This window comes from Canis lupus, chromosome 14, assembly GCF_011100685.1.
Source record: "Canis lupus familiaris isolate Mischka breed German Shepherd chromosome 14, alternate assembly UU_Cfam_GSD_1.0, whole genome shotgun sequence".
Lineage (NCBI taxonomy): Eukaryota > Metazoa > Chordata > Mammalia > Carnivora > Canidae > Canis > Canis lupus.
In genome coordinates, this window is record NC_049235.1 from 28,739,489 (window position 1) to 28,766,574 (window position 27,086).

At 35.9% G+C, this 27,086-nt stretch overlaps 1 protein-coding gene across 11 annotated transcripts in view; it reads right to left on the reverse strand.

Annotated features, from left to right (window-relative positions):
- The window catches only part of ETV1 (ETS variant transcription factor 1), a 95,567-nt gene that overhangs the window by 29,015 nt on the left and 39,466 nt on the right, over window positions 1-27,086 (reverse strand). For all 11 annotated transcript variants that reach the window (XM_038556971.1, XM_038556968.1, XM_038556966.1 and 8 more), the window contains 3 exons: window positions 16,670-16,799; window positions 13,850-14,038; window positions 9,605-9,852 (listed from right to left, as the gene is read on the reverse strand). In XM_038556971.1, the coding sequence (XP_038412899.1) occupies window positions 9,605-9,852; window positions 13,850-14,038; window positions 16,670-16,799 (567 nt within the window). The remainder of the gene's footprint in view (window positions 1-9,604; window positions 9,853-13,849; window positions 14,039-16,669; window positions 16,800-27,086) is intronic.

The following is a 27,086-nucleotide window of genomic DNA, read 5'->3' on the forward strand; positions in this document are numbered from 1 at the left end:
GAAGGCATCACTGTCACTTTTCACAATTGAAGCACCTAAAAATCTGAGATTAAATGATCTGCTCGTCCACAAATCACTGGCTGAGTAAAAGAAAATTATCTTTGGATGTTAGAGAAACAGAATGTTAACATTTTCTGAAGGATCAATAGCTCATTCCTTTAAATTCCCAAGTGATTCTCCAGTTGAATTTCTTGAAGCAATAGTTTTAAAGTTAGGATGGGGAGGAAAAAAAAAAAAAAAAAAAAAAAGAGCTGCCATGTTTCAGGAGAAAATGTAACCATAAGCAAATGATGCTTGCTAATGGAATAGGGCCAAGCGTTGGCCTCTGGGAGTGTTGAGTATCAGGTACAAAAAGCCAAAGTTCATGAAACTGTAACCATCACTACACTGGAAATTACTAAAGATGGTAATGCTTAAAAATATCTAGAGTTTTTAGAAGGAAAAAAGCTATTCATGAGCAATTATGGGAATGATTTGTGATGAGTTAGCCATATACCAAACACTGTTATACACAAAATAGGTTTTATCAGCCATCCATCTGTAACTTGGACATTGACTCAAGAGGGTAGAGACCACTTCTCTCTTCCACTGACTTGAAGCCATCTCGGAAAACAGTTGTAGTCAACAATCTCTATATATATCTTTAAACAATTTCTCACAAAATCTTTACCATGCCTATTAAAGAAGGAATGAGGAGAAATGAAAAAGATGCCTCGTCTTTGGCTTTAAAACTGTGAAGGACTGTCTACTGTGGCCTAATGACTATTTAATACATATCTTTCAATTTCTAATATCTGATTAATAAAAGAGCAGAGAATATGTAAAGTTACCAAGATATTTTGGAATTCAAAATTGAAACACCTGGCAACATCAGGCAGGAAGATAATAAAGAATTCTATCATCTCCCAGCCGAGAAAACAGGGAGCAGAGGCAAGACCACTGAAGAGTGAACATATACTGAATTATTAATTTCTAAATAACACTCTTTATTCAAGGCTTTAATTTTTTTTCTTCTATTTCATGTAGTCAAAAGACATGTAAATAAATGATGAAATTAAGCTGAATAGTTTCAAAGGTAATATTTCATATTTAGAAATTTTAAAAGTATAATTATTGGCCATAGAACCTTCCATTTTGGAGATGAGGAAGCCTGCTGGTTTATGGCAAGCCCGGATGTTTAAAATAAGTATCAGGAGCCCTTACTCCCTCTGTTCCATCTGACTTTAATTAGCATTTTTCGACAGTTTCCTTTTGTAATCACTACATTCCTTGTGTTTCTGGAACAATATGTTTGGTTGTTTACTTATGTGTAACTCAATTGTTCAGAAAAAAATGTATAAAAATTTATTAGAAAATAATGCATGAGGTCAGTATCTCTAAAATGTATGTCTCCACTTGTAAATAAATAATAAAACATCATTTTAAAAAATAATAAGCACTGATGACAACACTTGGGAGATCCTACTCTCATAGTAGTAGTAGTAGTAACAATCATTCTAGTAATAATTTAGAGATAAACTACTAGGGAACTGTGGTCTTCTGAATTTTGTTCTTTTGTTTTCACTTTTTTGAAATTTTGTATAAGTTGAATCAATTGACTGAGGCCCTAACGAATTTTCTCTGAACTCATAAAGCAATATTTACTTATATTTCCATGTGGTTGCAGAAAATAATCATGTTCACCTTGCTCAGTTATCCACTTATTTCAACCTGTATCTTTAAAAAAAAAAAAAAAAAAAGATTTTATTCATTTATTCATGAGAGACAGAAAGAGAGGCAGAGACACAGGCATCCCACAAGGAGCCGGATGCAGGACTCCATCCTGGAACCCAAGAATCACGCTCTGAGCTGAAGGAAGACGCTCAAGCACTGAGCCACTCAGGTGGCTCTCAACCTGTAACTTTCACTTTAAAACCTTATAAACGTTGCAAAGGGAATCCCAAACAAGCCTCTCTAGAAGCAGCATAAGGAATTACTTGACTACTCTTCCTATGATTGACTAAGATGCGTAGCCAGCCACCAACACAGAATAACAATGACAATCGAAAAATCTTCCTCCATTGCCATTTGAGAAACCAGAGAGTATTTATATTTAATTCTCTTGTCTAAAGTGCCAGCTTGGGCCCATATAAGTCCCAGATATATCTGTCAGCTCTGACAGCTGAAAGTTGAACGTATTCTTAGTTTTCACATACTAAACATGAAGTAAATATGTTTTCAGTACTTATTTCATCATTTCTATGCCTATATAATGTTTCTACATGCTAAAGACAGAAAATCTTTCTCTAAATTTAAAGATTTGTCTATTGGCCTTTGTCAAAGTCCTAAGGTGACAAAGAAGGATATAGGGAAACTCGGGAAGGCTGCTTGGGTAAAGAATGGGTTTAAAAACAGAGGATGGAAAAGTCCTACCTTATTTTTCCAAATGTAAGCTTTCCTTATATCTGTTTTATATAATGTGGTCCCTTATAAGCTTTCTGGTGAAATGTGGATTCAGCTGATCAAAGTTTGAAAAGACTGGTCTAGTTAAATTTTAAGCCTCTGAGAGCAATCAAAAAAAGTTTTTTTTTAAAGATTTTATTTTTAAGTAATCTCTGTACCCAACATGGGGCTGGAACCTGCAACCTCGTGATCAGTCCCATGCTCTATTGACTGAGCCAGACAGGATAGCCCTGAGCTATGAAAAATTTCAACAAAGTGGGCAGCCCTGGTGGCTTAGCGGTTTCGCGCTGCCTTTGGCCCGGGGCGTGATCCTGGAGACCCAGGATCGAGTCCCACGTTGGGCTCCCTGCATGGAACCTACTTCTCCCTCTGCCTGTGTCTCTGCCTCTCTCTCTCTCCCTCTGTGTCTCTCATGAATAAATAAATAAATTTTTTTAAAAATTCAACAAAGTATGAGTGATACCCAATAAATAGGCCTATATAAGTCTAAGTCCATATATAATCCAAGCATTTTAGAGCTGGATGAGCTGTTAATTAGCTGACTTTTCCTTCCAATTATTACTAAGCTTTTTCCAGAAGGCCTACTATGAAAAGTCACTTCCTTGACAACCTCAACTCTTGACAATACTTCTATTTTTTTAAACAGGAAACAATGTATTTTAATCTCCTAAATGTCATTGGAGGCCCCATGTTTTCCTACCTTACAACAGTGAGCACTTAATAATTAGATATGAATTTCAGGATCAGCTAATGTAAAAAGTACACCCCCCAAATTAGGAAAAGCACACCTTTAGTCTCAAAGCAGATGCTTTCATTGCTCTGGATCAGGAAGAGCTTTTAAAAACCATATAGAAACTTGGTCTGGGGGAATCCCTGGTGGTTTAGTGCCTGTCTTCAGCCCAGGGAGTGATCCTGGAGTCCGGGGATCGAGTCCCACATCGGGCTCCCTGCATGGAGCCTTGCTTCTATCTCTATGTCTCTGCCTCTCTGTGTGTGTCTCTCATGAATAAATAAATAAAATCTTAAAAAAAAAAAAAAGAAACTTGGTCTGAAAATTAGAGCATAGGATCAATAATATATGTAAGAAATGGTGGATTAAAGTACCTTATTTTCTATAACTGTGTAGAAAAATGGTGGTGAACAGTGTACTAAACTAAGACTAAGAAAATGTTGTTTCTAGTTTTGTTTCATGAAATCCCTGTGTCCCTGGAGGTAAGTCAACAGGAGTGAACCCCAGGCATTTTATCTGAACAACTGAGGCATGGGGAAGGAATGTTAACTAAGTGACCTCCAAGAGCTTTCAGGAGTTTAAAAATTTCTAATTTTCTGAAACAACTATTTGTGTCAACTTCCTAATTTAAAATACTGTTAACAACCTTTACCACCACATACATGTTACATGCCTCCAAACTGAAGGAAGGCCTCATCAGTACCTGCAGATTGGCCCTAAAAAACACCATTAAAAAATATAAAGCACTTTCTTTGGGAGACACATGATGTCCACTTCCTCTACTACCCACTCCTTCTAATTCCTCCTTTCCTGAAGGTCAAGACTTAACTCCCATTTTTTGATGGGACACCTTTCTTTATGTCCTTAAAAGGTTCTCCTATTCCCCTCTCCATCTTGTAGATTAAACAGCTCCCCCACATGGCTGGGAGGCATCTTTTAAACTAATTAGAGTAATAGAATAGGCCCTATTCTACATAGAATAAGACTAAAAAAAAAAAATCTTATTCATGTGATTGCCCTCCAATCAACTCCTAGGTTGAGCTTTTTAGTGCACCCCAAAATGCAAAGGAACAAAGCACCAATCATGGATTGCAAACAACGTGCAGAAATGAACCAGAAACCCACTGAGTAGCGTATTAATTATGTTCCCACCTTTAAGGCAGTCCTGGACACAAACTAATAGCAAGCCAGCTGGGTTTGCAACATGTGGGACTTTAATATCCTTTACTTAGCACTTTTTTCACTTAAAGGACTGATGTAATTAATTTGGACACTTCTTCAACCTCAACTAGGTTGATATTTTAAACTATAGTCCTTATTCTATCTGATTAGAAAAGCAGTAGCTAAACTCTACCAAGTACTGTTAAAATGCAAAGCACTTTATAGACCTAATAAAATTGTTTAGACTATCACCACCCATATCGAGCCACAGTATATCCATACTGGGTCTTATTTTGCATGAGTCCTACCTTATACGTGTCATATTCTTTTTTACTCAGGTCTCACTTCATTATTTTTTTTTAAAGATTTTAAGTAAACTTTACATCCAACATGGTGCTTGAATTCACAACCCTGAGATGAAGAGTCACAGGCTCTACCAACTGAGCCAGCCAGGTGCTCCTCATTCAATATTTTTTAAAAACCTGACTTCAAATGGCTGCATAATATTTCTCTTACGGAGGGCTATAACTCATTCTACCATTCAATACTATATATTTATAACACTTCTCTCTCACTCCAACACTCATTGTGCCCTCCACTGCTTAACATAATTTCCAGAGGAAAATGACCTGATCACAGTGTATGAGTGTATGAATATCATGTGCTGATACTTTCTTGAGTCAAACTTTAGTTTCATGTGCTCATCACTCCCTTAAAAATACTACCCTGTAAACTATCAAAAAAAAAGGAAAGGAAAGGAAAGGAAAGGAAAGGAAAGGAAAGGAAAGGAAAGGAAAGGAAAGGAAGAAAAAAAGGAGAAGAGAAAAGAGAAGAGAAGAGAAAAAAGAAAAGAAAAGAGAAAAGAAAGAAAAGAAAAGAAAAGAAAAGAAAAGAAAAGAAAAGAAAAGAAAAGAAAAGAAAAGAAAAGGAACAACCACCAACCAATCAACTAACACAAAAAACTCCACAATGAAATATGTTGCTCTGGGTGTGGGTGCCTGGGTGGCTCAGCTGGTTTAAGTAGCTGGCTGCCTTCGGCTCAGGTCATGATCCTGGAGTCTGGAACTGAGCCCCACATCAAGCTCCCCGCTCAGTGGGGAGTCTGCTTCTCCCTCTCCCTCTGCCTGCTGCTGGTGTTCTCTCTCTCTCTCTCTCAAATAAATCAATTAAATCTTTAAAAAAATATGTTGTTTTGAATACATAAAGCACTTGCCTCATTGGGCATTGTGAATCTGCAACACCTCATATGCAAACATGAAAACGGGAAAATAACTATGATTCTATGAAAATGGGCCATTGCATACGGCACTCGCACTGACTCAACCCTTTTAATGTAGTCACCTGGCCATTAGGGCAAGAAAGAGAAAATCACGTTGGATTCAGGTGAAACTAACCAACTAACAAAAAACCTGTGCATTGCTTTGTGCAGTACTATTAGGCTAGAGAAGAGGAGAAAGAAAACAATAATAACAGATGTAATTGTTTAGAACTTAATATCCTAATAGAATCATGATTACACTGTACTGGGTCACCAAATTGGTCCTAAGTATCATTTTTTTTGAGTCTTCTTAGTGTCTTCTGATCCAGGTTTTCTTCTCTTTTCCCGAAGAAAAATTTCTACTCTACTAACATAATATTTTGCATTTTTTAGCTTGAATATTCGGCAATTGAAATTGCATTCCTGTAATTATAATTATAACTAATAGACCTTCCATTTCCCATGTCATAATTAATGTCAGGCTTTATTAGAGCATAATCATGCTGCCTTTTCACTTACAAAGCTTCTTTTATTTTCACAACATTTATGTTATATTGAATTAAGCAATAAAGAGTTCTAGAGGCCTCTTGAAATGAAAATCTCTGGATCACAGATGCCGAGTAAACTATGAAACGTTTTTGCATTGTTTTTAAATCACATAAACTATGTTCTAATGTCCCATTTGTTCAATGTTAGTAAGTGAACCAAGAAATCAATGATCCAGTGATAAATACATTAAATTCTCTAAAAAGGTTATTGAATGTGCTCTCAGCAAAGATGAAAGAACTAATGACCACAAAACAAAATATCTGGAGATCATACTTGCTGACTGCAGTGTATAAATGTATGACATATGCAGATGTGTCACTACTGAACTGCAGTGATTTGGTGGCCAGGAAAATACATTTTGATACTTGTATATTAATTTTTCACAGGCACTGGTTACAAACTGTTACTTAAGTTTTTTTAGACCACAACCAGAAGATACAACTTTGCAATTTAACTACTGAAACAAGGCAGCCCCGGTGGCGCTGCCTTCAGCCCAGGGCCTGATGCTGGGGTCCCAGGATGGAGTCCCACATCGGGCTCCCTGCATGGAGCCTGCTTCTCCCTCTGCCTGTGCCTCTGCCTCTCTCTCTCTCTGTGTCTCTATGAATAAAATAAATAAAATCTAAAAAAAAAAAAAATACTGAAACAAAACACAACTGTATCTTATTGGCAATACTGAAATTAGAATTCAAAGGTGCTATTCAACTACTTTAGTGGCCTGCAATAGAATTTAGCGAGAAGAAAGGAATATAAATTAACAGCTTCTCAAATATTAAACAACTATTCTACAAGTAATTTGCCAGATATATGGTACACCTAACAATAGACATACCCTATATACCTTTAAAACAGGATACTAGACAGTTACTGACAGAATGACTATGTCCCCCACAATTCATTACAGATGCCCTAATGCCCAGTATGACCAAATTTGGAGATGCAGCCTATGAGGGTTGAATTAGGTCATGAGGGTGGGACCCCCATGATAGAATCAGTGCTGTTATAAGAAGAGGGATCAGAGCTTGCTTACTCTCTCTCTCTCTGCCACATAAAAGGACACAGTGAGAAAGGAGCCATCTGCAAGCCAGAAAGAGGGCCCTTCCCAGGAATTAATTCTGCTGGCACGGTGATCTTAGGACACCCCAACCTGTAGAATTGTGAGAAATAAATATATGTTGTTTAAGCTTCCCGGTCAATGGTAATTTACTATTGCAGCCTGAGCTAAGACATGGACTATGCTTTTTTGGCTAGAGCTGTGCTTTTGAGGGTCAGACAGTGACCAGCTCTGAAGTTCATATTATGTATGACCCACAAATAATGCATCTTCTCAAGAAAAGTTACACATGCTCAACACCATGTTATACATAATTTTGCATGAAACATAAATGTAAGGCAAAGATACATATATATATTTATATATATTTATATATATGGAGCTAACTACAGAATCAAGAAAATGGTTTCAGTGTAAATCTTGCTATACATAAAAACATTTCTACAACACACAGAGATACTCTCTAAATGCTATGCTTTATAAGTCCTTTTGAACAAATTATTTTGGCTATTTTATATGATTTCCATGTAAAGATTCTTGAAATCATGGTGACTTCAAAAAAATGTGCAGCCAATAAAAATAGGGTTTTGGGGAAAAAAGAGAACATCAGTTAAAAGGATTTTATATTTACAGAGAAAAATGAATCCTATCTATAATAAAATCCATTATATTATAGGACTCTTACTTATGGACATAAACTATGGACAAATATAAGAAGTTCTAAACTGAAACTGCTATGGTACATTTCAGGTACATTTAGTCCCCAAATTACAGAGCATTACAGACAAGCATTCAAATGAAGGCTTCATGCCATATGTTTAAATTTTTTTAAATTGTAAACCAACCAACAGATAAGTAAATATGTCTTCTCCTCTGATGCCTTGGAAATATATCATTTACAACAACCTAGAAGGCCACATCAAATTTAGAATTTGAGGAAAACTCTAAGATTAGCGTTAGAATAGAATGGTATAGAACCAGTTTCTAGTCTTCAGAATCTAGCTCACCCTGTTTCCTTTCTCTTTTCCCATCCCTTAACCTCATATTGTGCCATATACCATGAGGGCCTCACACACAGTGACATGGGCACATCCAAGCTCCATCCTCATTCTACTACAAACAGCTACCCGGTGGACCTAGAAGTGAACACAAGAATGATGTGTTCTGCCTTCAGAAAACTGAGCCTGGGATGAAACTGTTCAGGCTCTGGAAGTGGACTTAGGGCCAATTAGGCAGGGGATTCAGGGGCCCTTGGTAGTTGGTGCTCTTTCTAGAAGTGGAAGTATGACCTCTGAGTAGGCAATTCCTCTTGCAAAGAAGAATAGTGGCCAAAGGAAGACTCTGAGTTGTAGGGCTCCTGCTTGCTGAGCTTCAAGGGCAGTTTATAATGAAGTAGGGAATAAATAAATAAATAAATAAATAAATAAATAAATAAATAAATAAAGCAGGTAACTTTATGCAAGTTAAAAACTCAAATTAGAGACAATTTTTTCCTCAAGTAGATATGATAGAAAAATCAGCAATTATTCCTAGAGAAGCAACAGTTTCCTCACAGAGAACATCCATAATGTTGCATCTAAATGAGAAAATTATGCCATTTTCAAGTATTTCCAAGTTCACAACCATCTATTACAATGTTAATAGTGTTTTGTAGGAGCATGGTACCCTTTTTATAAGCATTAGCTTTTATTTCATACTTTCTTTCAAAATTTCTGAGATGTCTGAAAAGCTGGCATCCTGATTTTGAGATTATAACAGGTAAAAATGAGGTGAGTTAAGTAATTCTTCTAAAGTCTCAAGGTCACATGTTGGTGAAGTTGGTCATCATACTTATAACCGACTTGCATTTCCTTACTTTCAGAAGACTCCTTTTCTCCATCTTGATATATTATTCTATGGGAGCTTTCTGGTTCAGTGAGACCAAAGCTAAGCTCTATGAATTAACCATTTTGAAACTCTTCTTCTAATATGTAAGAATCCTTACTTCTGGACCATTGGAATCTTGCCATCAATAAAGGAAAAAACAGTTATAAGCAATAAATTGAGCCAATACAAAAGAATATTACTTTCTGGAAGCATTGTCACTAAATAATGCTACAGTAGCAAAATGGAAAGAAAGCTCAAAATTAAGAGAAGAATTACAATGTTACTCTCTTGGACTGAGAGTGTGCCTAATTTTACAAATTACACTTCTCGTTGGACTGGATTCATATCTAGACACTATTTCAACCATTGGCTCAAGCCAAAATGGTTTAATAGTCCAACTTCATATAGAGAGGATTCAAAGAAAGGATAAAATCAGGAAGATTCCACACCAAATGGTCATGTGCTGCTTATTCTGATGCCAACACTAATCAAGTGACAAGCAAGTGTAAAGATGTTTTAAATGTCACTTAAAGCATGGGCCTACCTGAATCATATGCAAAGTCTCTGGGTTCCTGTTTAATCATCAGAGGAGGAGGGAAGCTTTGGCTGGCTGCACCACCAACCATGGTGTTGTGTTCGTACACTGGGTCGTGGTACTCCTGCTTAAAGCCTTGAGGTGGGAAGGGGATGTTTGGCTCAGACATCTGCCGTTGGTACATAGGACGTCCTTCCCTTGGCATTGTCGGCAAAGGAGGAAAAGAATTACAGGGTTCAGAAAGCTGGCGGCGAAATCTGGGAAATAAGAGAGCATGTTTTAAATAAAAAGGTAAAAACCCATACTGCTTAAAATACTGATACAATTTTCAACTGTTTGATTAATGAGCATGATACCAACTGTCCCGAAGTGCAAATCTTTAACAAGGACTAGATTTCTCCTTCCTAGGGGCACCATGTTTTAAAATCATAATATGACTTGTGTTCCTTGATAATCTGTCTCTTGAAGCACCATTTTAGTACACTACAGTGAATTAAAGGTGTGTTCTGAGTAGGGATAGGAGAACAGTGTACTGTTTTGAGGAAACACACATCCTAACAGCTAAAATTCTAAACAAACTGGATCATTTACTAAATTTCCATATTAATAGAGTCTCAAGTAATTATATACAGAAAAAACAAACCAGGAAAAACAGAATCTGATTCCAAATTGCATCCTTTGTCCCTTAGCTGTTACCAAGCTAATCAACAAACATACCAAAGATCAACCAGGTTTTTATTAACCTACTTATTGGTTTTCCTTCCCTTACCATCAGTTATTGAGGAAGCAAGAGAGGAATGACCTTCCTCTCAAATGGCAGGATTCTTAAATCACCAATAATGTTCTAAAAACATTGTATTCTGGTGAGAAATAAAATGGGAAATTTTACAGAGACTAAAATCTAAGCTGGTTTTTAAAAGACCACCTCTTTAGCATCAAACAACAGCATGGAATACATCAGCTTCCGATACCTTCAAAGAAGATATCGGATTGATAAAAAAAAAAATAAGCATCAAATATACAGCAGGCCTCCAAAGATGAAAACAAGATGTATGTGTTGAGTAGACTTAGGACAGGTTGCCCTGTAAGGTCATGAGAAAGTTCTGAGGCCTCACTAGAAGGCTGGCGGCGAATCCCCATCTTCCTTCCTTCTTGGTTATGCTGTGTAATGATTGGCTAATCACATAATCGTTTGGTTCTGTGTTTCTCATCCATAATATCATTGACCCACCACAAAGATGTGGATTAATTAAAGATTTAAAAGTACTCTAAAATGCCCCAAGAGTGCTTAAAAATAACCTACCCAACATTTCTCTGAGCAAATATAAACCTATTAACTGATCCCCTGCCCCCAACACTAAAAGCATTCCTGAGACTTTAATTTGGAAAGTTAACATTTAATTTTGGTAACATTAAATGAAAATAAGGTAAAAGCTAAAGAATGGCAAAGCAATTACTTCAGCATTTCTACAAACGCTCTTTCCTCTCTATCCTGTGATTTAACTCTAAGTTTACTGGCTGCCATAGAAAGCACTGAAATTCCACCTACACCTGCAGAAAACAAACTTAGAAACTCGGATATTGCAAAACAGGCTGACTGGCACTGCATTCATTTCCCTTCTCTTGCTTATTTCATTAGCCAAAAAAAGAAACAGAAATTATCATTAAGAACTGTCAAGGAGTGAATCAGAAAATTGTAACTTGAAGTTAAAATAAGAAACCAGCTCACTCGTGAAGCCTTAAATGGAAGTTAATAATACTTATATTGAAAGCTTTGTAAGGAATCAAGCCATTTGTTATTACGAGTCAACCCCATTCTGGTTGGTACCTGCTGAGGACTGCATATATATGTAACATGCATGCTGCATAGGAAGCTACAAGTGTCTCGTGCCATTCTTAGGAGACACTGGGCAATGATAAAGGTAAAGGGACTCAAGGAGCTTCTAGGAGAGAGTTAATGGGTAAGGAGAGCACACTGATGATTCTTGGATACAGAAAAACAGTGTATAAGTGGAGGGAAACACTGACAAAGAGAGACAGGGCTCCTGCACAGTGGGTTTAGGAACATGTGCCAAAGGGCTGGCCCAAGGAACAGAATGAGCCTGAGGAAAGGAAGCAGGGGTGCAGCCCAGTTGGCCATAAAGCATTCCCAGAGTGAGGTGGGGTGCCTGGGCTGGAGGGGGCTATTTGGAGAAAGGATCTGTTCCCAGAGCAAATTTGCTATTTATAACTGAGGGACTGTCATTTGTTGGCTAGAACCCTCCAAGAAATCCTCCTCAGAAACATACGGCTTCAGAGATTTTCCTGGGATTGGCCAGCTGGTTCTGTCCTCAAAACTCAGTAGGGGGCAGTGGGAAAAGACCCTGAGCTTCCCTCTTCTAGTTCCGGGCCGGCTGTTCTCAGTCTCAAATATTTGACTTCAAGTGGAGAAACTAAAATGGATTTGGCTAAAGCATTTCAAGTTAGGTCACCTAAACACAGGCATTCTGCTGGTTCAGCAGTCACCTTCCCTAAGAAATAAGTGCTCCACGCAAAGGGCCAACATCACAAGCTGTAATGCCTATGCTCACTGCAAGCCCAAGAGCCTCAAGAATTGGGGACTCTGGGAAGTCACCAGAAGTGGACAAAATAAAACTGGCTTTTCTTGTTTGGACTCCTTCTTCCTTCCAGTTCTGCACAATGTGCATCTGTTGAATGGCCCACCCTGCAATAAGATTTCTTTCATCTGTATTTACAAAACTGTTTACACAGATGCACATACCATCATGCGCTGACAAGGTCTCAAGTCTACGGAGTAAAAAGGGAAAGATCATAGGAGGCATTTCATAACCAAAGCACAAGAGGACTTAGTGATGGAAACAAAGGTAGAAAAAATCCGGCTTAGTTTCACATTATAAAGAATGCTTTTATCTTATCCATCATACCAAAAGAGATTTAACTGCATTTGAGATTGAATCACATTAAATAACCTATAAAAAAGTAGATCTGAGTATTTCTGTATTTTCAGAAAGTTGCTAGTGACACATCTTCTGGTTTCCTTTGCTGATCCAGAGGATTCCTTTGGCTGAGTTATTTTTACAATGGTGTGTCAGAGCCAGTTTGCACTGGCTTATTGTTAAATTTTCAGAAATACTGTGAGCCAATTGTTAAACACAGGATTATTAAGAATTAAATGATGTCAATGTATAACTTTCTAAAAATTATATTAAAAACAAAGACAATAAGTACTCAAAACTCACCGCTTACAAATTATTTTACTACATCTTACTACTAATTATGCTCTGGAGCTTAAGTCTATTTTATCTAAACAGCAGAAATACTAAATAAAGGTATCCTACTACAGATCTCTTTCTGACTCGACCTTCAGGGCTGTCACAAAGACAGCTTGGAATCGGAATATTTACATCACAGACTTATCAAATGCTACAGATGACGTCTTCTGGCTTTTGTCCCATCAAGCCCATTGTTAAACATTTCCCAGCACACCACTGGCTCTATATAATTACAAGGCAGAAGGGAAAGGAAGGATGCTGTATACAATCAACCTGTGTTTTAAGCTGTATTATTAAAAGTGCTAAAGGTACTCCAATATTTTATTTAAATATGAATTCATCTCTAGGAGTCCAGAATTATCCACTGCAGCAAACTCCTTAGCTCCACGTTCTGGCTCTTGCCTTCCTTCTAAGTAATAATAATTCAGTCCCTATCTCTTTACTTTATATTCGAAGTGTCCAGGGTCATGCATCTAGTGACATTAAATATTCATCACTTGGAAAGGATGGAAAATAGTTTTAATCAAGTAAGTTCTATTCTGCAAAACTATGTACAGCTAAACCATTCAATCTAAGGTAAAGAACCTAATTCCATAAGCCACCTACTAAAATTAGTCTCCTAACTTTATAGAACAAGTACACACATATGCTCATAAAAATGGGATGATCTGATTTAAAGTTTAAGTGAGGCAATTTAATTCAGGCAAAGCGAAAGGGAAATGTTCAAATGTCAGTATATAGATTAATTTTCCACTTTAGCAACCAATTTAAATGTTTATAAAAGGAATGTTTATAAATGACCTTCTCCACAAATTATTTATAACTACAGATAGAGCAAGCTCTTTCTAAAAATATTTTGCAAAGATGTGCAAAATTAATATGCTCACCTTAAATCTACCATAGGTCCTAAGAATTGGTAACAGGAATTTCTTTCAAGATGCTAAAAACATTAAAAAAAAAAAAAATAGTACTTGCAGTTTACCTGTGGTCCATGGGGTAGCTGCTGTCTTGTATGGGCTGCGAAGGAGGGAGGTGAGCTGGGAAGGTGCGGTCAGGCTTCGGAGTGTGAGTGGAGTTTGGAGATGCATGATGTAGTGGGGACACTGGGGTGCTGGACGGTGTTGGGGGATTGGAGGGCCTCATTCCCACTTGTGGCTTCTGATCATAGGCACTACCCGAGGAACAAAAGAGAAGAGCACATTTGTTTCTTTGGAACGATTAAACAATTTTTCTTCCAACCCAAGAAAAGCAAAAAATATTCCAGGCTCAAGTTATAAGAAAGTGAGAATTTTAAATCTAATGGTTTTTTTGTAATCCTAAAACACATAATCTTTAGAATCACCCAACACTTAAGCAGAGAAGAGGATAATCAATATATAACTCGGTATCAGCATGAAGAGAAAAATGTGTGTTTCAATTACTACACAAACAACTTTGCATATGGAAAATCACTAAGAGAGAAGTGGAACTATGGAAATAATTATTGATGTATCTATTCTTGATATGCCTTCTTAAGCAAGTTGGATAGAGCTTTCCTAAGTCATTAAATATTTCTGATATTATCATTGTTCCATATCACATAAGATTTTAGAACAAGACACTAACCTCAGTTTCATAAGATGGAGACCATTCCTGGCTTGCCTTTATTTGTGATATAATTTTAAGAAGGCATTCCTTTTGCCTTATTTTCATTTTTTTATATAAAATAAATGATGCCTGTCATTAACTTCCTCACATGGGATAATAAAGAGTAATGAGGCAAATTAAAATGTCTCTGATATAGTTAAATTTTCTTGGAGTATAAGAATAGGTACAAAATGAGGTTCTTAAAAATAAAATCCTATTATCATAGTCTAACTTCTAAACACAATTACCAAAGAATAAAACGAGTAAGCCTGTTTTTACATACACTATGAATTTAAGTTGCTTTCCTGTGTGTAGCTCTTGGGAATATGATTTAACGAATTTTCCTAATCTAAAAAACTAATTTACTGAGAATAAATTTTACTAATATTACTGAATAAGAAAGGTATTTCTAGGTTAAAATAATATATTTTCTTTCAAAATAAAAAGCAATTATCAATACATAGTTTTGCTTCTTAAAAAAGAAACATTCTTTTTGGATTAACTTATGTAATAATTTATTCAGTTGCCACATCTATACCACAGAATTACATCCAAGTGCAAAAATACTTCACAGAAGTGTAGGAGTGTGTGCTGGGTAAGTCAACTGTTGGTTTTAAAACAAAGTCAACAGTACTCATATTATGTTTGGTTCTACCTATTTCCCTTACCAATATTTCTGAATGAGAAACCACCTCTTCTACAAAATAGTTTGCCTGTCTCGTGCCCTATAAAGAAAAAAAAAAAAAGATCTATCTTCTGCCCTGGGACACTACTTTTTTTTCCTCTGTGAAATACTGTATTGAGTTATCTTGTTTGTATAGAGATGGAAGTACTAGAATTTAACCCATACATTGCTGTGGAAATTATCGGTCTCCAAGAAGAACCTCAAAATATTCAGGTGAGGAATGTCAGGTATGTCATCCAAAGCAGTAGCAATTTCACAGTTACACATCTGATCAGTACCGAAATGCAATGACAATTCTACATATCTGGTTCATTAACTTGAAATTTTTCAGTATGTTAAATAATTATTCTGTGAATATACTACTCTAAAAGAGAGAATGCAAAAATAAAAACACTATAAATAAAAGTCAGATTGATCAATATGATTTTTAACTGAACTCAGTATGCTTTATGCTTTAAGAGCTTCTACAAGAGATCTTTTTAAATAAAAGCTTTGCAGTTTTAAGTAAGCTGGCTCATAATTCCAGGCTCTGGTAATCTTCCTAAAAAAGCATATATAAAAGACAAGTTTATAAGAACAAATAGCAATAGAATATCCCAACACTGGTCAGCTGCCATGAAATTGCACCATTCTAAGTTTCTTGAATCTTATATATCTTGGATATAACACTACATGCTGCAAATAGATGAGAAAATAGAACACTTTTTGGATCATAATGTATTATGAACTTGAATCTATGTAACTTCTAAAACTGCAAATATTTGTAGTCATTTTTATAAGTTTCCAAATGAGGTCCTTTTAAGAACTAAGTTTCTACTGTAATTGAGAATAATGATGCTCAATATACAGAGCCAACTTCTCCTCATGCAATTAGAGGACAATATGAAAAGTAACAGAATGCAATTTACTATGAAGGGTTTTTAATGAACATATATGTTATCAAATCTTCTAACAAATGAACAAAGTAATTTTACTGCTCCACCCTTTATTATCATCAAAAGGAACAACTGGCTTTTTAATAGATAATAGCCTGTACTAAGCCTTATAAAATTCTAACTTTATTGCAATTCTCCAGGAACACATCTTATAGATCATCTGCAAAGCCTGTCAGATAACTAATGTACTGCTCAGACCTGCCAAATGTTTCATTTTTTTCTACAGACTCTATCTAAAGTGCATAATGCATTCATTCTAATGAGAACTTTCAATAGCTGTTCATGCCAAGGAAGACCCTCTTTTCAAATCCAGGATGCATTACTACAGTAGAAAAGCAACTAATGATTTGGATGAAAATTATTGCTTTAAAATGATTCTAAAAGGTACGATCAGATAGTGTACAGTTCTTCAGAGTTTGGCTGAACACATTACCTAATTAGCTTGTTATCTGCTAAAGATGTAATTCATATAAAATAGAACTTGAGAACTGATACTATTCTGGATTTTTAGTTCTAATTAAAACCACCACCCTCTATATCCACCTGATGGCTTTACCTGACATTATACAGGCACTTCTCTCCATAGCTGAATTTAAAGGGCTGCTCCTGACTGCAGGCAGACCCAAGTTCTGAACATGGACTGTGGGGTTCCTTCTTGATTTTCAGTGGTAGGCCATGAAAAGCCACTAGAAAACAAAACAAAAATATCCACACAAATTAAATGTAGTTAGAAATTAAGTAATCTGTTCGACTTCTCTTGGTTAAAATGTCACTAACATTTCATACTGAAAAAGAAAAATCACATTTAGTGAATTTCATGGAAGAAAGATTCTAGAGAATCTCTGTAACTACATTCTTTTTCTGCTTTTACTGTTTAACAAAACGCATGCTTGAACTCTCATTACTTAAAGTGAATTACTTATAATTTGCTTAGCTGTATTAACAAAATTAGAAGCTCAGTTTTCAGAAAGTTTTAAAAACATTTCCAAAAAATTCAGTGATTAAAGAAGAAAACTGATTATCTAAGAATTAAGTGAGGACTAAAACACAATTTTCAGTGTCTTTGAAAGGAAAATATCTCGAGCCCATCAATAGTAATGGTTTCATGGAATGGCAATTGAACTATAAGAAAGAAAATCAAAGTGCAGGTCCAGTGGTAACTGATGAAAGTTTGGGCAAACAATTCAATGTCTCTGAGGCCAATGCTCATTTATAAAATAACTCTGCTAACTCTACTTAGAAGAATTATGAGATAAAATGTGAGAAATATGTGAAAATGATATGTCAAATGTAATCTACCACAAAATAATTCTTCTGTATCAAAGGCTATTTTCTCCTTTTTCATATGACTTAATGGTTATACTTATATATATTAATGCTTAATATAATATAAAGATCATATAAAATATGAAGGCTAGAGGAATATATATGTTTGGGAAGAAACAGCTTTAAAGCCAATACATAACACTATATATATTTTCATTCTTCTTTATGAAATTGAAAACAATTCCTGTTAGAGATCCTATTAGAAGTTTTAGTATAAAAGGAAAATTAGTAAAAAGATACACATGAGAATGGATTTTATTTTCATGTATGATATACACAAATGATTAATCAAGAAAGAGACACAAGAAGAATAAACATTTGGGAGATTAATTCTAACTCCTTTAAGAATTGGAATTAAAACACAAAATACTAAGTCTGTATTCTATAAAGGACAGTATGACAAGAGAAACTTCATGGTTTATGATGCCATTCAATCTTGATTGTGACATAACAAGCATTATAAATTTGTACTCGTTTGAATGTCGTATATAATTTAACATAATAATTTGATATCAAGAACTACCAAGCTATAGGCAAATATATGCTACTTGTTAAAATACATGTATATGATTTTGAAAGAAATGTTCTATGGTATTCAAAAGCCATCTGAAACATTGTAGAGTATACATTTGCCAAAGAAATAGGCACATTTCACCTAAATTAGTTATCTAAGAAAAATTTAACAAAAAGTAATAAAATAATTCCAGTGGATGGTCTATTTGAAAGTATTTTCTTGATATACTCTGAGTTTAACATGCCTACTTAAAATAGAGAGTAGAGGAACAGAAACAAAGGAGAAATTACATGTGTTTTCACATGTCAAGGGATTCATGCTCACTAACTTTAACAAGTCAGAAGTTATTGAGACAGAAGAGATATGAGAACATGAGGACTTGTTAGGATTCTAATTGGAAAAAAAAACTATAAAAAGGCAATTTGGTAACAAGACATCTAAATATGGCCTGGATATTAGATATTTAAGAAATTACTGTTAATTTGTTGGATGTGATAACGGAATGGTAATTACACAAAAAAAGATTTAATGTTAGAGATTCATATAGTGTTTAGAGAAAATAATTAGATGTCTGAGATTTTCTTTAAAATAGTCTAGAGGGTGGCTGGGTGGCTCAATAATTGAGTATCTGCCTTTGGCTCAGAGCGTGATCCCAGAGTCCCGGGATGGAGTCCCATATCAGGCTTTCCTGTGTGGAGCCTGCTTCTCCCTCCGCCTATGTCTCTGTCTCTCTCTATCTGTGTGTCTCTCATAAATAAATAAATAAAATCTTTAAAAATAATAGTAAAATAAAATAGTCTAGAAAAATGTATGAAAGATGAATCAAATTAGAAAAATATTGATAAATGTTTAAAGCTGATTGATGGGTAGGTGGGAATTCATTACATTATTCTCTTTACCTTTAACTCTCAAATTTGCATGATAAAAACTTTTTAAAATGTGAAAAAATCCACAAAAGATTTAAAGTAGTATTGAATAAGAAAATTTTCTGCCTGTGTGGGTTTGTGTACTGCTTCTTAGAATGACAAATATTGTATGATGAAACCACTGACTATACATTTGTTGCTTTCTTAACAAATAGTTTTCAACTATTTACTACTTCTTTGAACATATACAGTAAAATGGTATGCCCAAGTTCAGCACTTTGGGTTACGTATTGGGTTTTACACTTTTCTTAAGAAAAAGCAGTAGCAACACATCAGGAACTCAATTTGTCATTCAAAGTAGTACCAAATCATTATACCTGAGAGACTGCATCTAACTTGTATGGATAAAATAGGTGAGACTTCAAGAATAAATATACAGTATGATATAAAGTGTATTATATTTATCAAAATACCAGATCTATCACAAACTACTATTATATCCAATAGTAGTGTATCTTAAAAGTCTTTGAGGCCTTGAGAGAGAATAGGGTTAGTGAATGGGACTCTAAAAGCACTAACCATAAAAGAGAATAACCTACAAATTATGCTTCACTGAGATTAAGAACGTCTCTTCATCAAAAACACTATTAAAAGACTACAGAGTAAGCCACAAACTCCAAGAAGATGTTTTCAATAGAGAGATGACAAAAAGTTCATATTCACCATAATAAGAATCACTACAAATTTAAGACAAAACAAATGACCCAATTAAAAATGGTCAAAAGCCTTGAACAGGCAGTTCATAAATCGTAAAACAAACAAATGAACAACAATAAAAAGCCTATGTAAAAAGGTATTCAACATCTTTACTTATCAGGAAAATGCAAATGAAACCACATAAGATTATCATTATACACACACTGGAATGGCTAAGCTCCAAAAGACTGACATTACCAAGTTTTGAAGAAGACCTAGAGCCAACAGGAACTTTTATATATGTTGCTGAGAGTATAAATTGGTATTAGCACTTTGGCAAACTCTTTGGCAGCATCCACTAAGGCTGCAATATAAATGTACCCATGACCCAGTCATTTCACTATTAGGGACAGATCCAAGAGAAGGGACTGCATATGTTCACACAAAGCCATGTCTAAGAATGTTCATGGCAGCTTTATTCAAAATAGCAAAAACTGGACAAATTCAAATGTTCGTTAGCAGGAAAATGGGTAAATGATTCATGGCATATTCATACAATGAAATACTATGCAGGAACAACAATGAACAAATTACTGACTCATGTAAAAATATAGATGGTCTCATAGATGTGGAGTGGAGTAAAACAAGTCAAACACAAAAGAGTATGTAGGAGTAAAACAAGTCAAACACAAAAGAGTATGTAGTAAGTTCATTTCAAGAACAGACCAAACTGACAGTGAAAAAATTCCCTTCCATTGGTAGATGGGAATGTTAATCACTAAGAAAGGGCAATAGTAACCTGCTACAGTGCTGGGAATACTTATACCTTGCTCTGAGTGCCACTTCTATGAATGTACAAATATGTAAAATTCATCAAACTGTGCAGTTAAAAACTTACATAATAATGACAGCATATCCCAACTAAAATGCTAAAGAAAATATGAGGGCAACAAGCAATGCTACACAACTTAAAATACTTGAACATGTCTGGCCTCTTCTTCCAGCAGACCCATCTGAGAATGGATCTTAGAAGTGTGTTTTATTTTTAACTGGACAGGATAAATCATTCCAGATGAGTCAGGGGAGGAATGACAAATCTGGGGTGCCATCAGGAATGGTTGCTAGCATAACGGTAGACTCCTATCAAAGTATCTACTGATATCAACTTAGAAGAAAAAGTACTATCCATCCTAGTGAATACACTGCCTGCAGCTCTACTGCTTTCAGACTGGTTCCATGAGCTTCCTCAATTGACTTAAGATGAAAGGATGTAAGGAACCCTCCAAAGCTATCAGAGGCAAGTTGATCCCAAATCTGACCAATCATAAAATTTAACCAGGTACTTTTGAGAAAAACAAAACAAAACAAGACAGAACTGGGACTCCCAGGCCTGAGATGTTATAGGTTGAATTAGGTCCCCTCCAAAATTCATGTTAAAGTCCTAATCCCAGTACAACTCATGATGTAACCTTCTGAGAAGATTAGTTAAGATCAGGTCATTAGGGTGGAATCTAATCCAATATGATTCAAGTCTTTATAAAACAGATTTAGGATATAGAGACCCTCACAAAGGACAATGCCACAGGAAATAAAGGCAGAGATGCTGTGATGCTTCTACAAGCCAAGGAGTGCCAAAGACTGCCAGCAAACCACCAGAAGCCAGGAGAGATGCATGGAATAGCTACTCTCTCACAGCACTCAGAACCACCCTACCAATACCCTCATCTTACACCTCAAGCCTCTGGAACTGCGAGGCAGTAAATGTCTGCTTTTTAAGCCTCTCAGTTTGTGGTACTTTGTTATGGCAGCCCTAAACAAACCAATACACCACTCTCAGAGGTGATGATTCATTAAGGCTGGGATATACATCAGGATTCTGTATCTTATAAAAATTTCTAGGTGATTCTCCTAACTGGGCTAATTTCAAATCCACTGTGATGCTTATCCCTACCTGGATCCAGTGTGTGTGGCACTGAAATAGATCCAGTACTTGCAAAGACTTAAAAAAAAATAAAAAAAAATCTAACAACCTCTTTCTATTTAGTAGATGCGCACACTTGAGGATTTTCACAGGTTCTCCAAATCCAGAAGTTTGGGGCTCCCCTACTCCTAACATAACTCCACAACAGGAATGTGTCTCTAACACATGCAACGTGTGTGGGCCTCTTAATCATCCTGGGCCCTCGGAACTGTGATTTTTTTTTTTCCTAAATGTAAAACAAATAAGTAATCCAGTGAATTTAAGTTGGCTTGGGATTTTTAATTGCTGTGAGGGAAAAAAAAAAAAAAAAAGGCGGGGGGGGGGGGAGAGCCAATCTGAAGATCTCCAGCACTCTGCACAAGAACCACATGTGACTTTATTCTCCCCATTTTCACTTTCCATCTCTTTCTTCCTAGAGATTCCTAGATCACCAAAGTGACTTCTCCTATTTATTCTTAAGGGAGGATAGTAGGAGACTCCCCCCAGGGCTGAGCCGAGAACGGGTCGGGTGTTTCTTCACAGGGCTGAGAGGCTGAGCGTCTGCTAACAGGCAGTTTTCCAGCTCACTGGCACTGGCACAAGTGAACGCAGCACATTCATTTTGTGCAATTTGCTTTACCTTCCCACATGGAGTTGGTGCATGTAAAAGGCTGTTAAGTACTAAATTATTCCTTATCAAATCACCATCATCTGGAGTCATGATCAACACTAATTAAATTACTTTCACTGAACACGGCTCCAGCCTGCTGCCGGGCTGCTAGGTACATTTCATTTCGCTGACTGTACGGACCTTGCTGGGTCTGACACAGACAGTGCCACGCATCTGCATTGTTTGTAAGTTTTAATTAAAGTGAATCTTTCTGTCTTCCACCGTGTCAAATTGCGGGAGTTAACTCCTTCATTTCATTTACAAAGAAAAGATCATTCAAATAATAAATACCATGTTCTATCTTTACCCCTGACTTTGGACAGTTCGGAAAACACATCTGTCAAATCTGCAGCCTCCCTCAGGCATTCCTCAGGGGCGTTTCCAGGCAAACTTTTATGACCCCCGGCTCCTCCGGACAACCAGATCTTTAGGAGGAGGAGCCGCAGAAAGAGTTGCAAGAGCTGCATCTTGCATTTTTTTCTTTGATCGAGGCTTGACCTTTAAAACCACATCTTAAGGCTGACTAATGATGACTGGGTTCTTCTAATGGTTAAATTTAAGAGCTCCAAAATACCAGGACTTTTAAGAGTGTACTTCCAAAATAAACTTAACGACTTCTTAATTTTAAAGTTTACTTGGGGTTATGGTACTCATCATAAAGGATTGGTTAAATTAATAATGGTTTTCATTTTAGAACTATGAACTGCAAGGCATCATCTTGCTTCCATTTTTTTTTTTTTTTCCTGTCTACATTCTAGACAGAGGCAAAATCTTGTCCTTGTTCTACTGGGGCGCAGAGATGCCCTCCACATTTCTAAGTGCCAACAATGCTTATATATAACCATGTCTTTGGTTCAAAGTACATTTGAACACCTTAAAACAGAGATGATGATAATGAATTTAAAAATTCACTCATAGGAGAATAATTTCCTAAACAATCGTGACACTGGAACATTTTTCTAGCATTAAATTGAAAACAGACCATGTTTGTTTTAATGGACTGGTTCATGTTAGTCTGGAGAATAAACAATTTAATCTATACATTGAGTTTCTGCTTATATTTCTAGAGTGAAGATGATGATGTCTTCTGATACATTTAAGAAAGATAATATGTTTAACTATAAGTAGTGACTTATTGAACTGTGCTTGAACTTAGAATCATGATAGAAAACTCTAGCTACAATGCTTTTTAAAACCTTCAAATTTATATAGTATTACAAAGTTTTCAAAGAATCTTCACCTACTGTATTTGATTCTCATCATTCAAGACAAGAAGGACCTTTATTATACCTCCCACTTTTGCAAACATTTTTCAAAAGGTATAAAAAAGCTAAGATTAATACCTATCCAAAGACCTAGGACTAACTTATAACAGGTTAAGAATAAAAAGCCCTAGACTTCTGATGACAACTCTTGAGCACATAATTCAAATGTATTTTGAATAAACACAATTATTATCCTTCACATACATAAGCCCCACTATAACCTCCTATCAGATGTTTATCCATTCATTCTTTCATTAGTTAATTCATTTACTATGGCCTAGATATGATGCCAGGTGCTGAGAGGAGGAAAGACGATAAAGCTGTAGAATAAGGATGAATGGTAAGACATTCTTACCTTCAAGAACTCAAAGAAGGCCAATCAGAGCTTTATTTTGTTTTTTAAAGTGTTTTCTCTAATAAAGGTATTAGCCAGTGTCCTTTAAGTTTGAGTAATTCATATGTGTGGAATGCATGTTTACATATATATGACTTTAATAATATATTCATGCCACTTGTATCTAAAACACTTCTCAGACTATTCATGCTTACTGCTAGGCATTCTGCTTTCTTTCAATTTATTACTGTGACCAAAAGCATTTAAAAATTCACACCACTCATATGGAACTAAGGAAAAATGCTGCTATCCAGCCCCTAAAGCTTCCCCTAGAGTCTGATAACCAAAATGTCACAAGTGATGGGTCCCCTTCTATATGTGGACAGTGAATATAATTACAGTGATAAGTTGCCTTGGCTCTGACCTTTCACTCTGCTTTCTTCACAATCCTTATCATAAGAGTGAAATAGTGGAGCAATTTCTGTGAGTACAAAACAATTTACTCTGAGAAGAGAAACCCATCACATTTTTAATTACTTCTTCACTAAATAGAACTAAGTCTTTGAATCCAATCTGTAGGTTTAAAAAATTTTTTTGAATGTGTAGTTCTTAAACAAAAATAACCTAGGAATACAGAGCCTTTTGATGTTGAGATTTCTGATCTGCTCAAAAATTCTGCTTTAGAATAATCTACTTTTCGATATTCCAGAACAGGGGTTGCCAAATTACAGCACACGGCTTCCCACCTGTTGTGGTAAATGAAGTTTTACTGGAATACTGTCCCATCCTTTCACTGAGGTGTAGTCTAGGGCTCCTTTGAAGCTACAACGCAGTATTTGTGACAGAAACCCCATGACTTGCAAAGTCTAAAATATTTACTTTCTAGGGGCACCTGGGTGGATCAGTTGAGTATCTGACTCTTGGTTTCAGCTCAAGTCATGATCCCATATATTTACCATCTGACTCTACAGAAAAAAAAGTTTGCTGACACTTGTTCTAGATTATGCTAGATTATGGTCTACAATGAAAGAGGAGAAAGAAAATGTAAAAGTGAATGGTTAGAATAGTGACACCTGCTACTGACAAGGTTTAGGTAAATTAGTTAACAAAGGCCCATTGATTTGCTTTATTAACTCTGTTTACACTGACTCTCAAAACCAAGTATGCAACCCTATGCAGCCAATTTATAGGAATATACATGAACAAGATGAAAAATGACATGTTGTTGAGTCTCTAAAACAATACAAATTTATGTTATTTGAGGAATTTTAAGGCATTTACATAGACCGTGGTTATGTATCATGTATAGTTTTTTACACTTGTCTACAAAATATAACTGAGAAAATCAAAACAAATCATCCCGTGGACACTAAAGTGCTTATAAAAAAAATACTTTCACTTGGCTAAGCAGCAAATTAAAAAAAAAAAAAAAAAAACAACACTGTAAAAGTGGGAAAAAAATCAATGGTATACATAAATTAGATTATTTAAGACCAGATACAAGCATGGCATGAAAAATGCATGCAGCCTTTTATACAAATATATGTAGTTGGGAATACACTCACTAGATGAAAAGCATTCACTTTAAGTTAATATCATTTCAATTTCAGGTGATAAATGGATGGCAATGACCTCAATTAGTACTCAGTTAAATTCCAGAAGCAAAGGGGAAGGCCTGTGTACAAATAAAGACAATAGTGTCACATGTTCCGTAAATCCATCTTCCAAGAGACACAGAAAAACAGAAGGCACTTCTGCTGCAACTGAGCCTCTCAAAGAATCTTTTCCAGTACATTTACCTCTTGCAGGCCCTCCCCGCCCCCACTGTGCACACATACCACTCACAAATACACGCACCAACATCCATTACTAACGGACCTAATCTCAGATATCAGCAGAGTGCCTTTATGGGGCCATTAAACCATTTCTCTTGTTTACAGTGCCTGAAGAAAGATGTGAATTACGTCTGTGACAAAACAAGCGATAACATTTCTAAACTGCTATCAAAATGCAAACTGAAACACATTTAAGGACAGGGACCCTGATTCGAGTTTTCATGATTTTCCATTATTTGCAGCTTCTGGAAATACATTCAACTATACTATTTCCAAGACAGGAATTTAGACTGTAGTGCAGCAAGGTGATATTTATTTTTTTTCTTAAATAATACTCTTGAAGTGTAGTGGTTATTTTAGAAAAGATGATATAATGTTTTTAAAGGAATATTACCAGCTGGCCTAGGTCCCAAATCTAGTTTGCCCTCTGATGTTATTTTGGCAATATACAAGATGTCACTTAGTTATAATCAAAAGGCAAAATAAGGGAAACTCTCATTCTTGTTATGAATCTAAGAATTTTTTAATTATAGAGCATATTAGGTAAGATCCAGTTTTAGGGATTAAGCTAGTGTTTGTACTTAGAAACCACTATACTAAAGAAATCACAAGTAGAAAATAGCTGATTGGGTAACAAGATTTTTTTAAAAAAGAGGAGCTATATTTATTAGAGGAAGACAAATGATCATGAATCTGTCCATATCTTGCTCCTGGAAATACATATTCAGCACCTGCAAGGAAATTTCTGGGCAGGCTGAAAACCAGAACTGAGCTCAGAGAAACGATGCATTTCTCAGAAGAAGGTATCAAACTATTTTTTTCCCTAATACCAAACTCTTCTATTGGTTTCAGTGACCACACATTCTATTGCAGATTCTTGAAGGGTCTCACCGGGGCTGCTTCTGAATAAAAAGAGATGTACTTGGACAAAGTCCGGGAAGTGCTCCTGCACCTCACGGCCCCATTCAGAATCAGCAATTCACAGACTTGGAAACCAGGGCTGCAGTTGGAAGCCACAAGTCCTCATAATCTACAGAATAAAACCTTCTGATGTTAGAGGTTCACAAGAAAGTTATTTCTTAAAAATACACTTAATTCGACTTTCTCTACATTATAGAGTGCCATTATGCCATCTTAATAGGCAGAAGAGAATGGACAAATCTTCTGGGTTTGGGCCTGTGTTGCTTCTCTTCAAAATATAGCATTGATACAGAGATGTGGCCAACTCTTACTCACCTGAAGGTCATTTATCTACCAGTCCTGATTATCTAAACCACAGATTGCCAATGTTTCCATCTGGCTCATGGAATGGTTTCAAGTAATTTCTTATTGCAATGCTTTTAAAATCACCTTCAAAATCTCTTTCTGGTTTAAAAATCCAAACTTCTGGCTTCTCTAGGGAAAAATACAACATCCAGCAATACTGAGTCTACTTTCCAGCCTGAAAAGCAGGACAGGACTTAGCTGAGCCCAGTATCAGTTGCCTCTTTGGACACGATCTGCATTT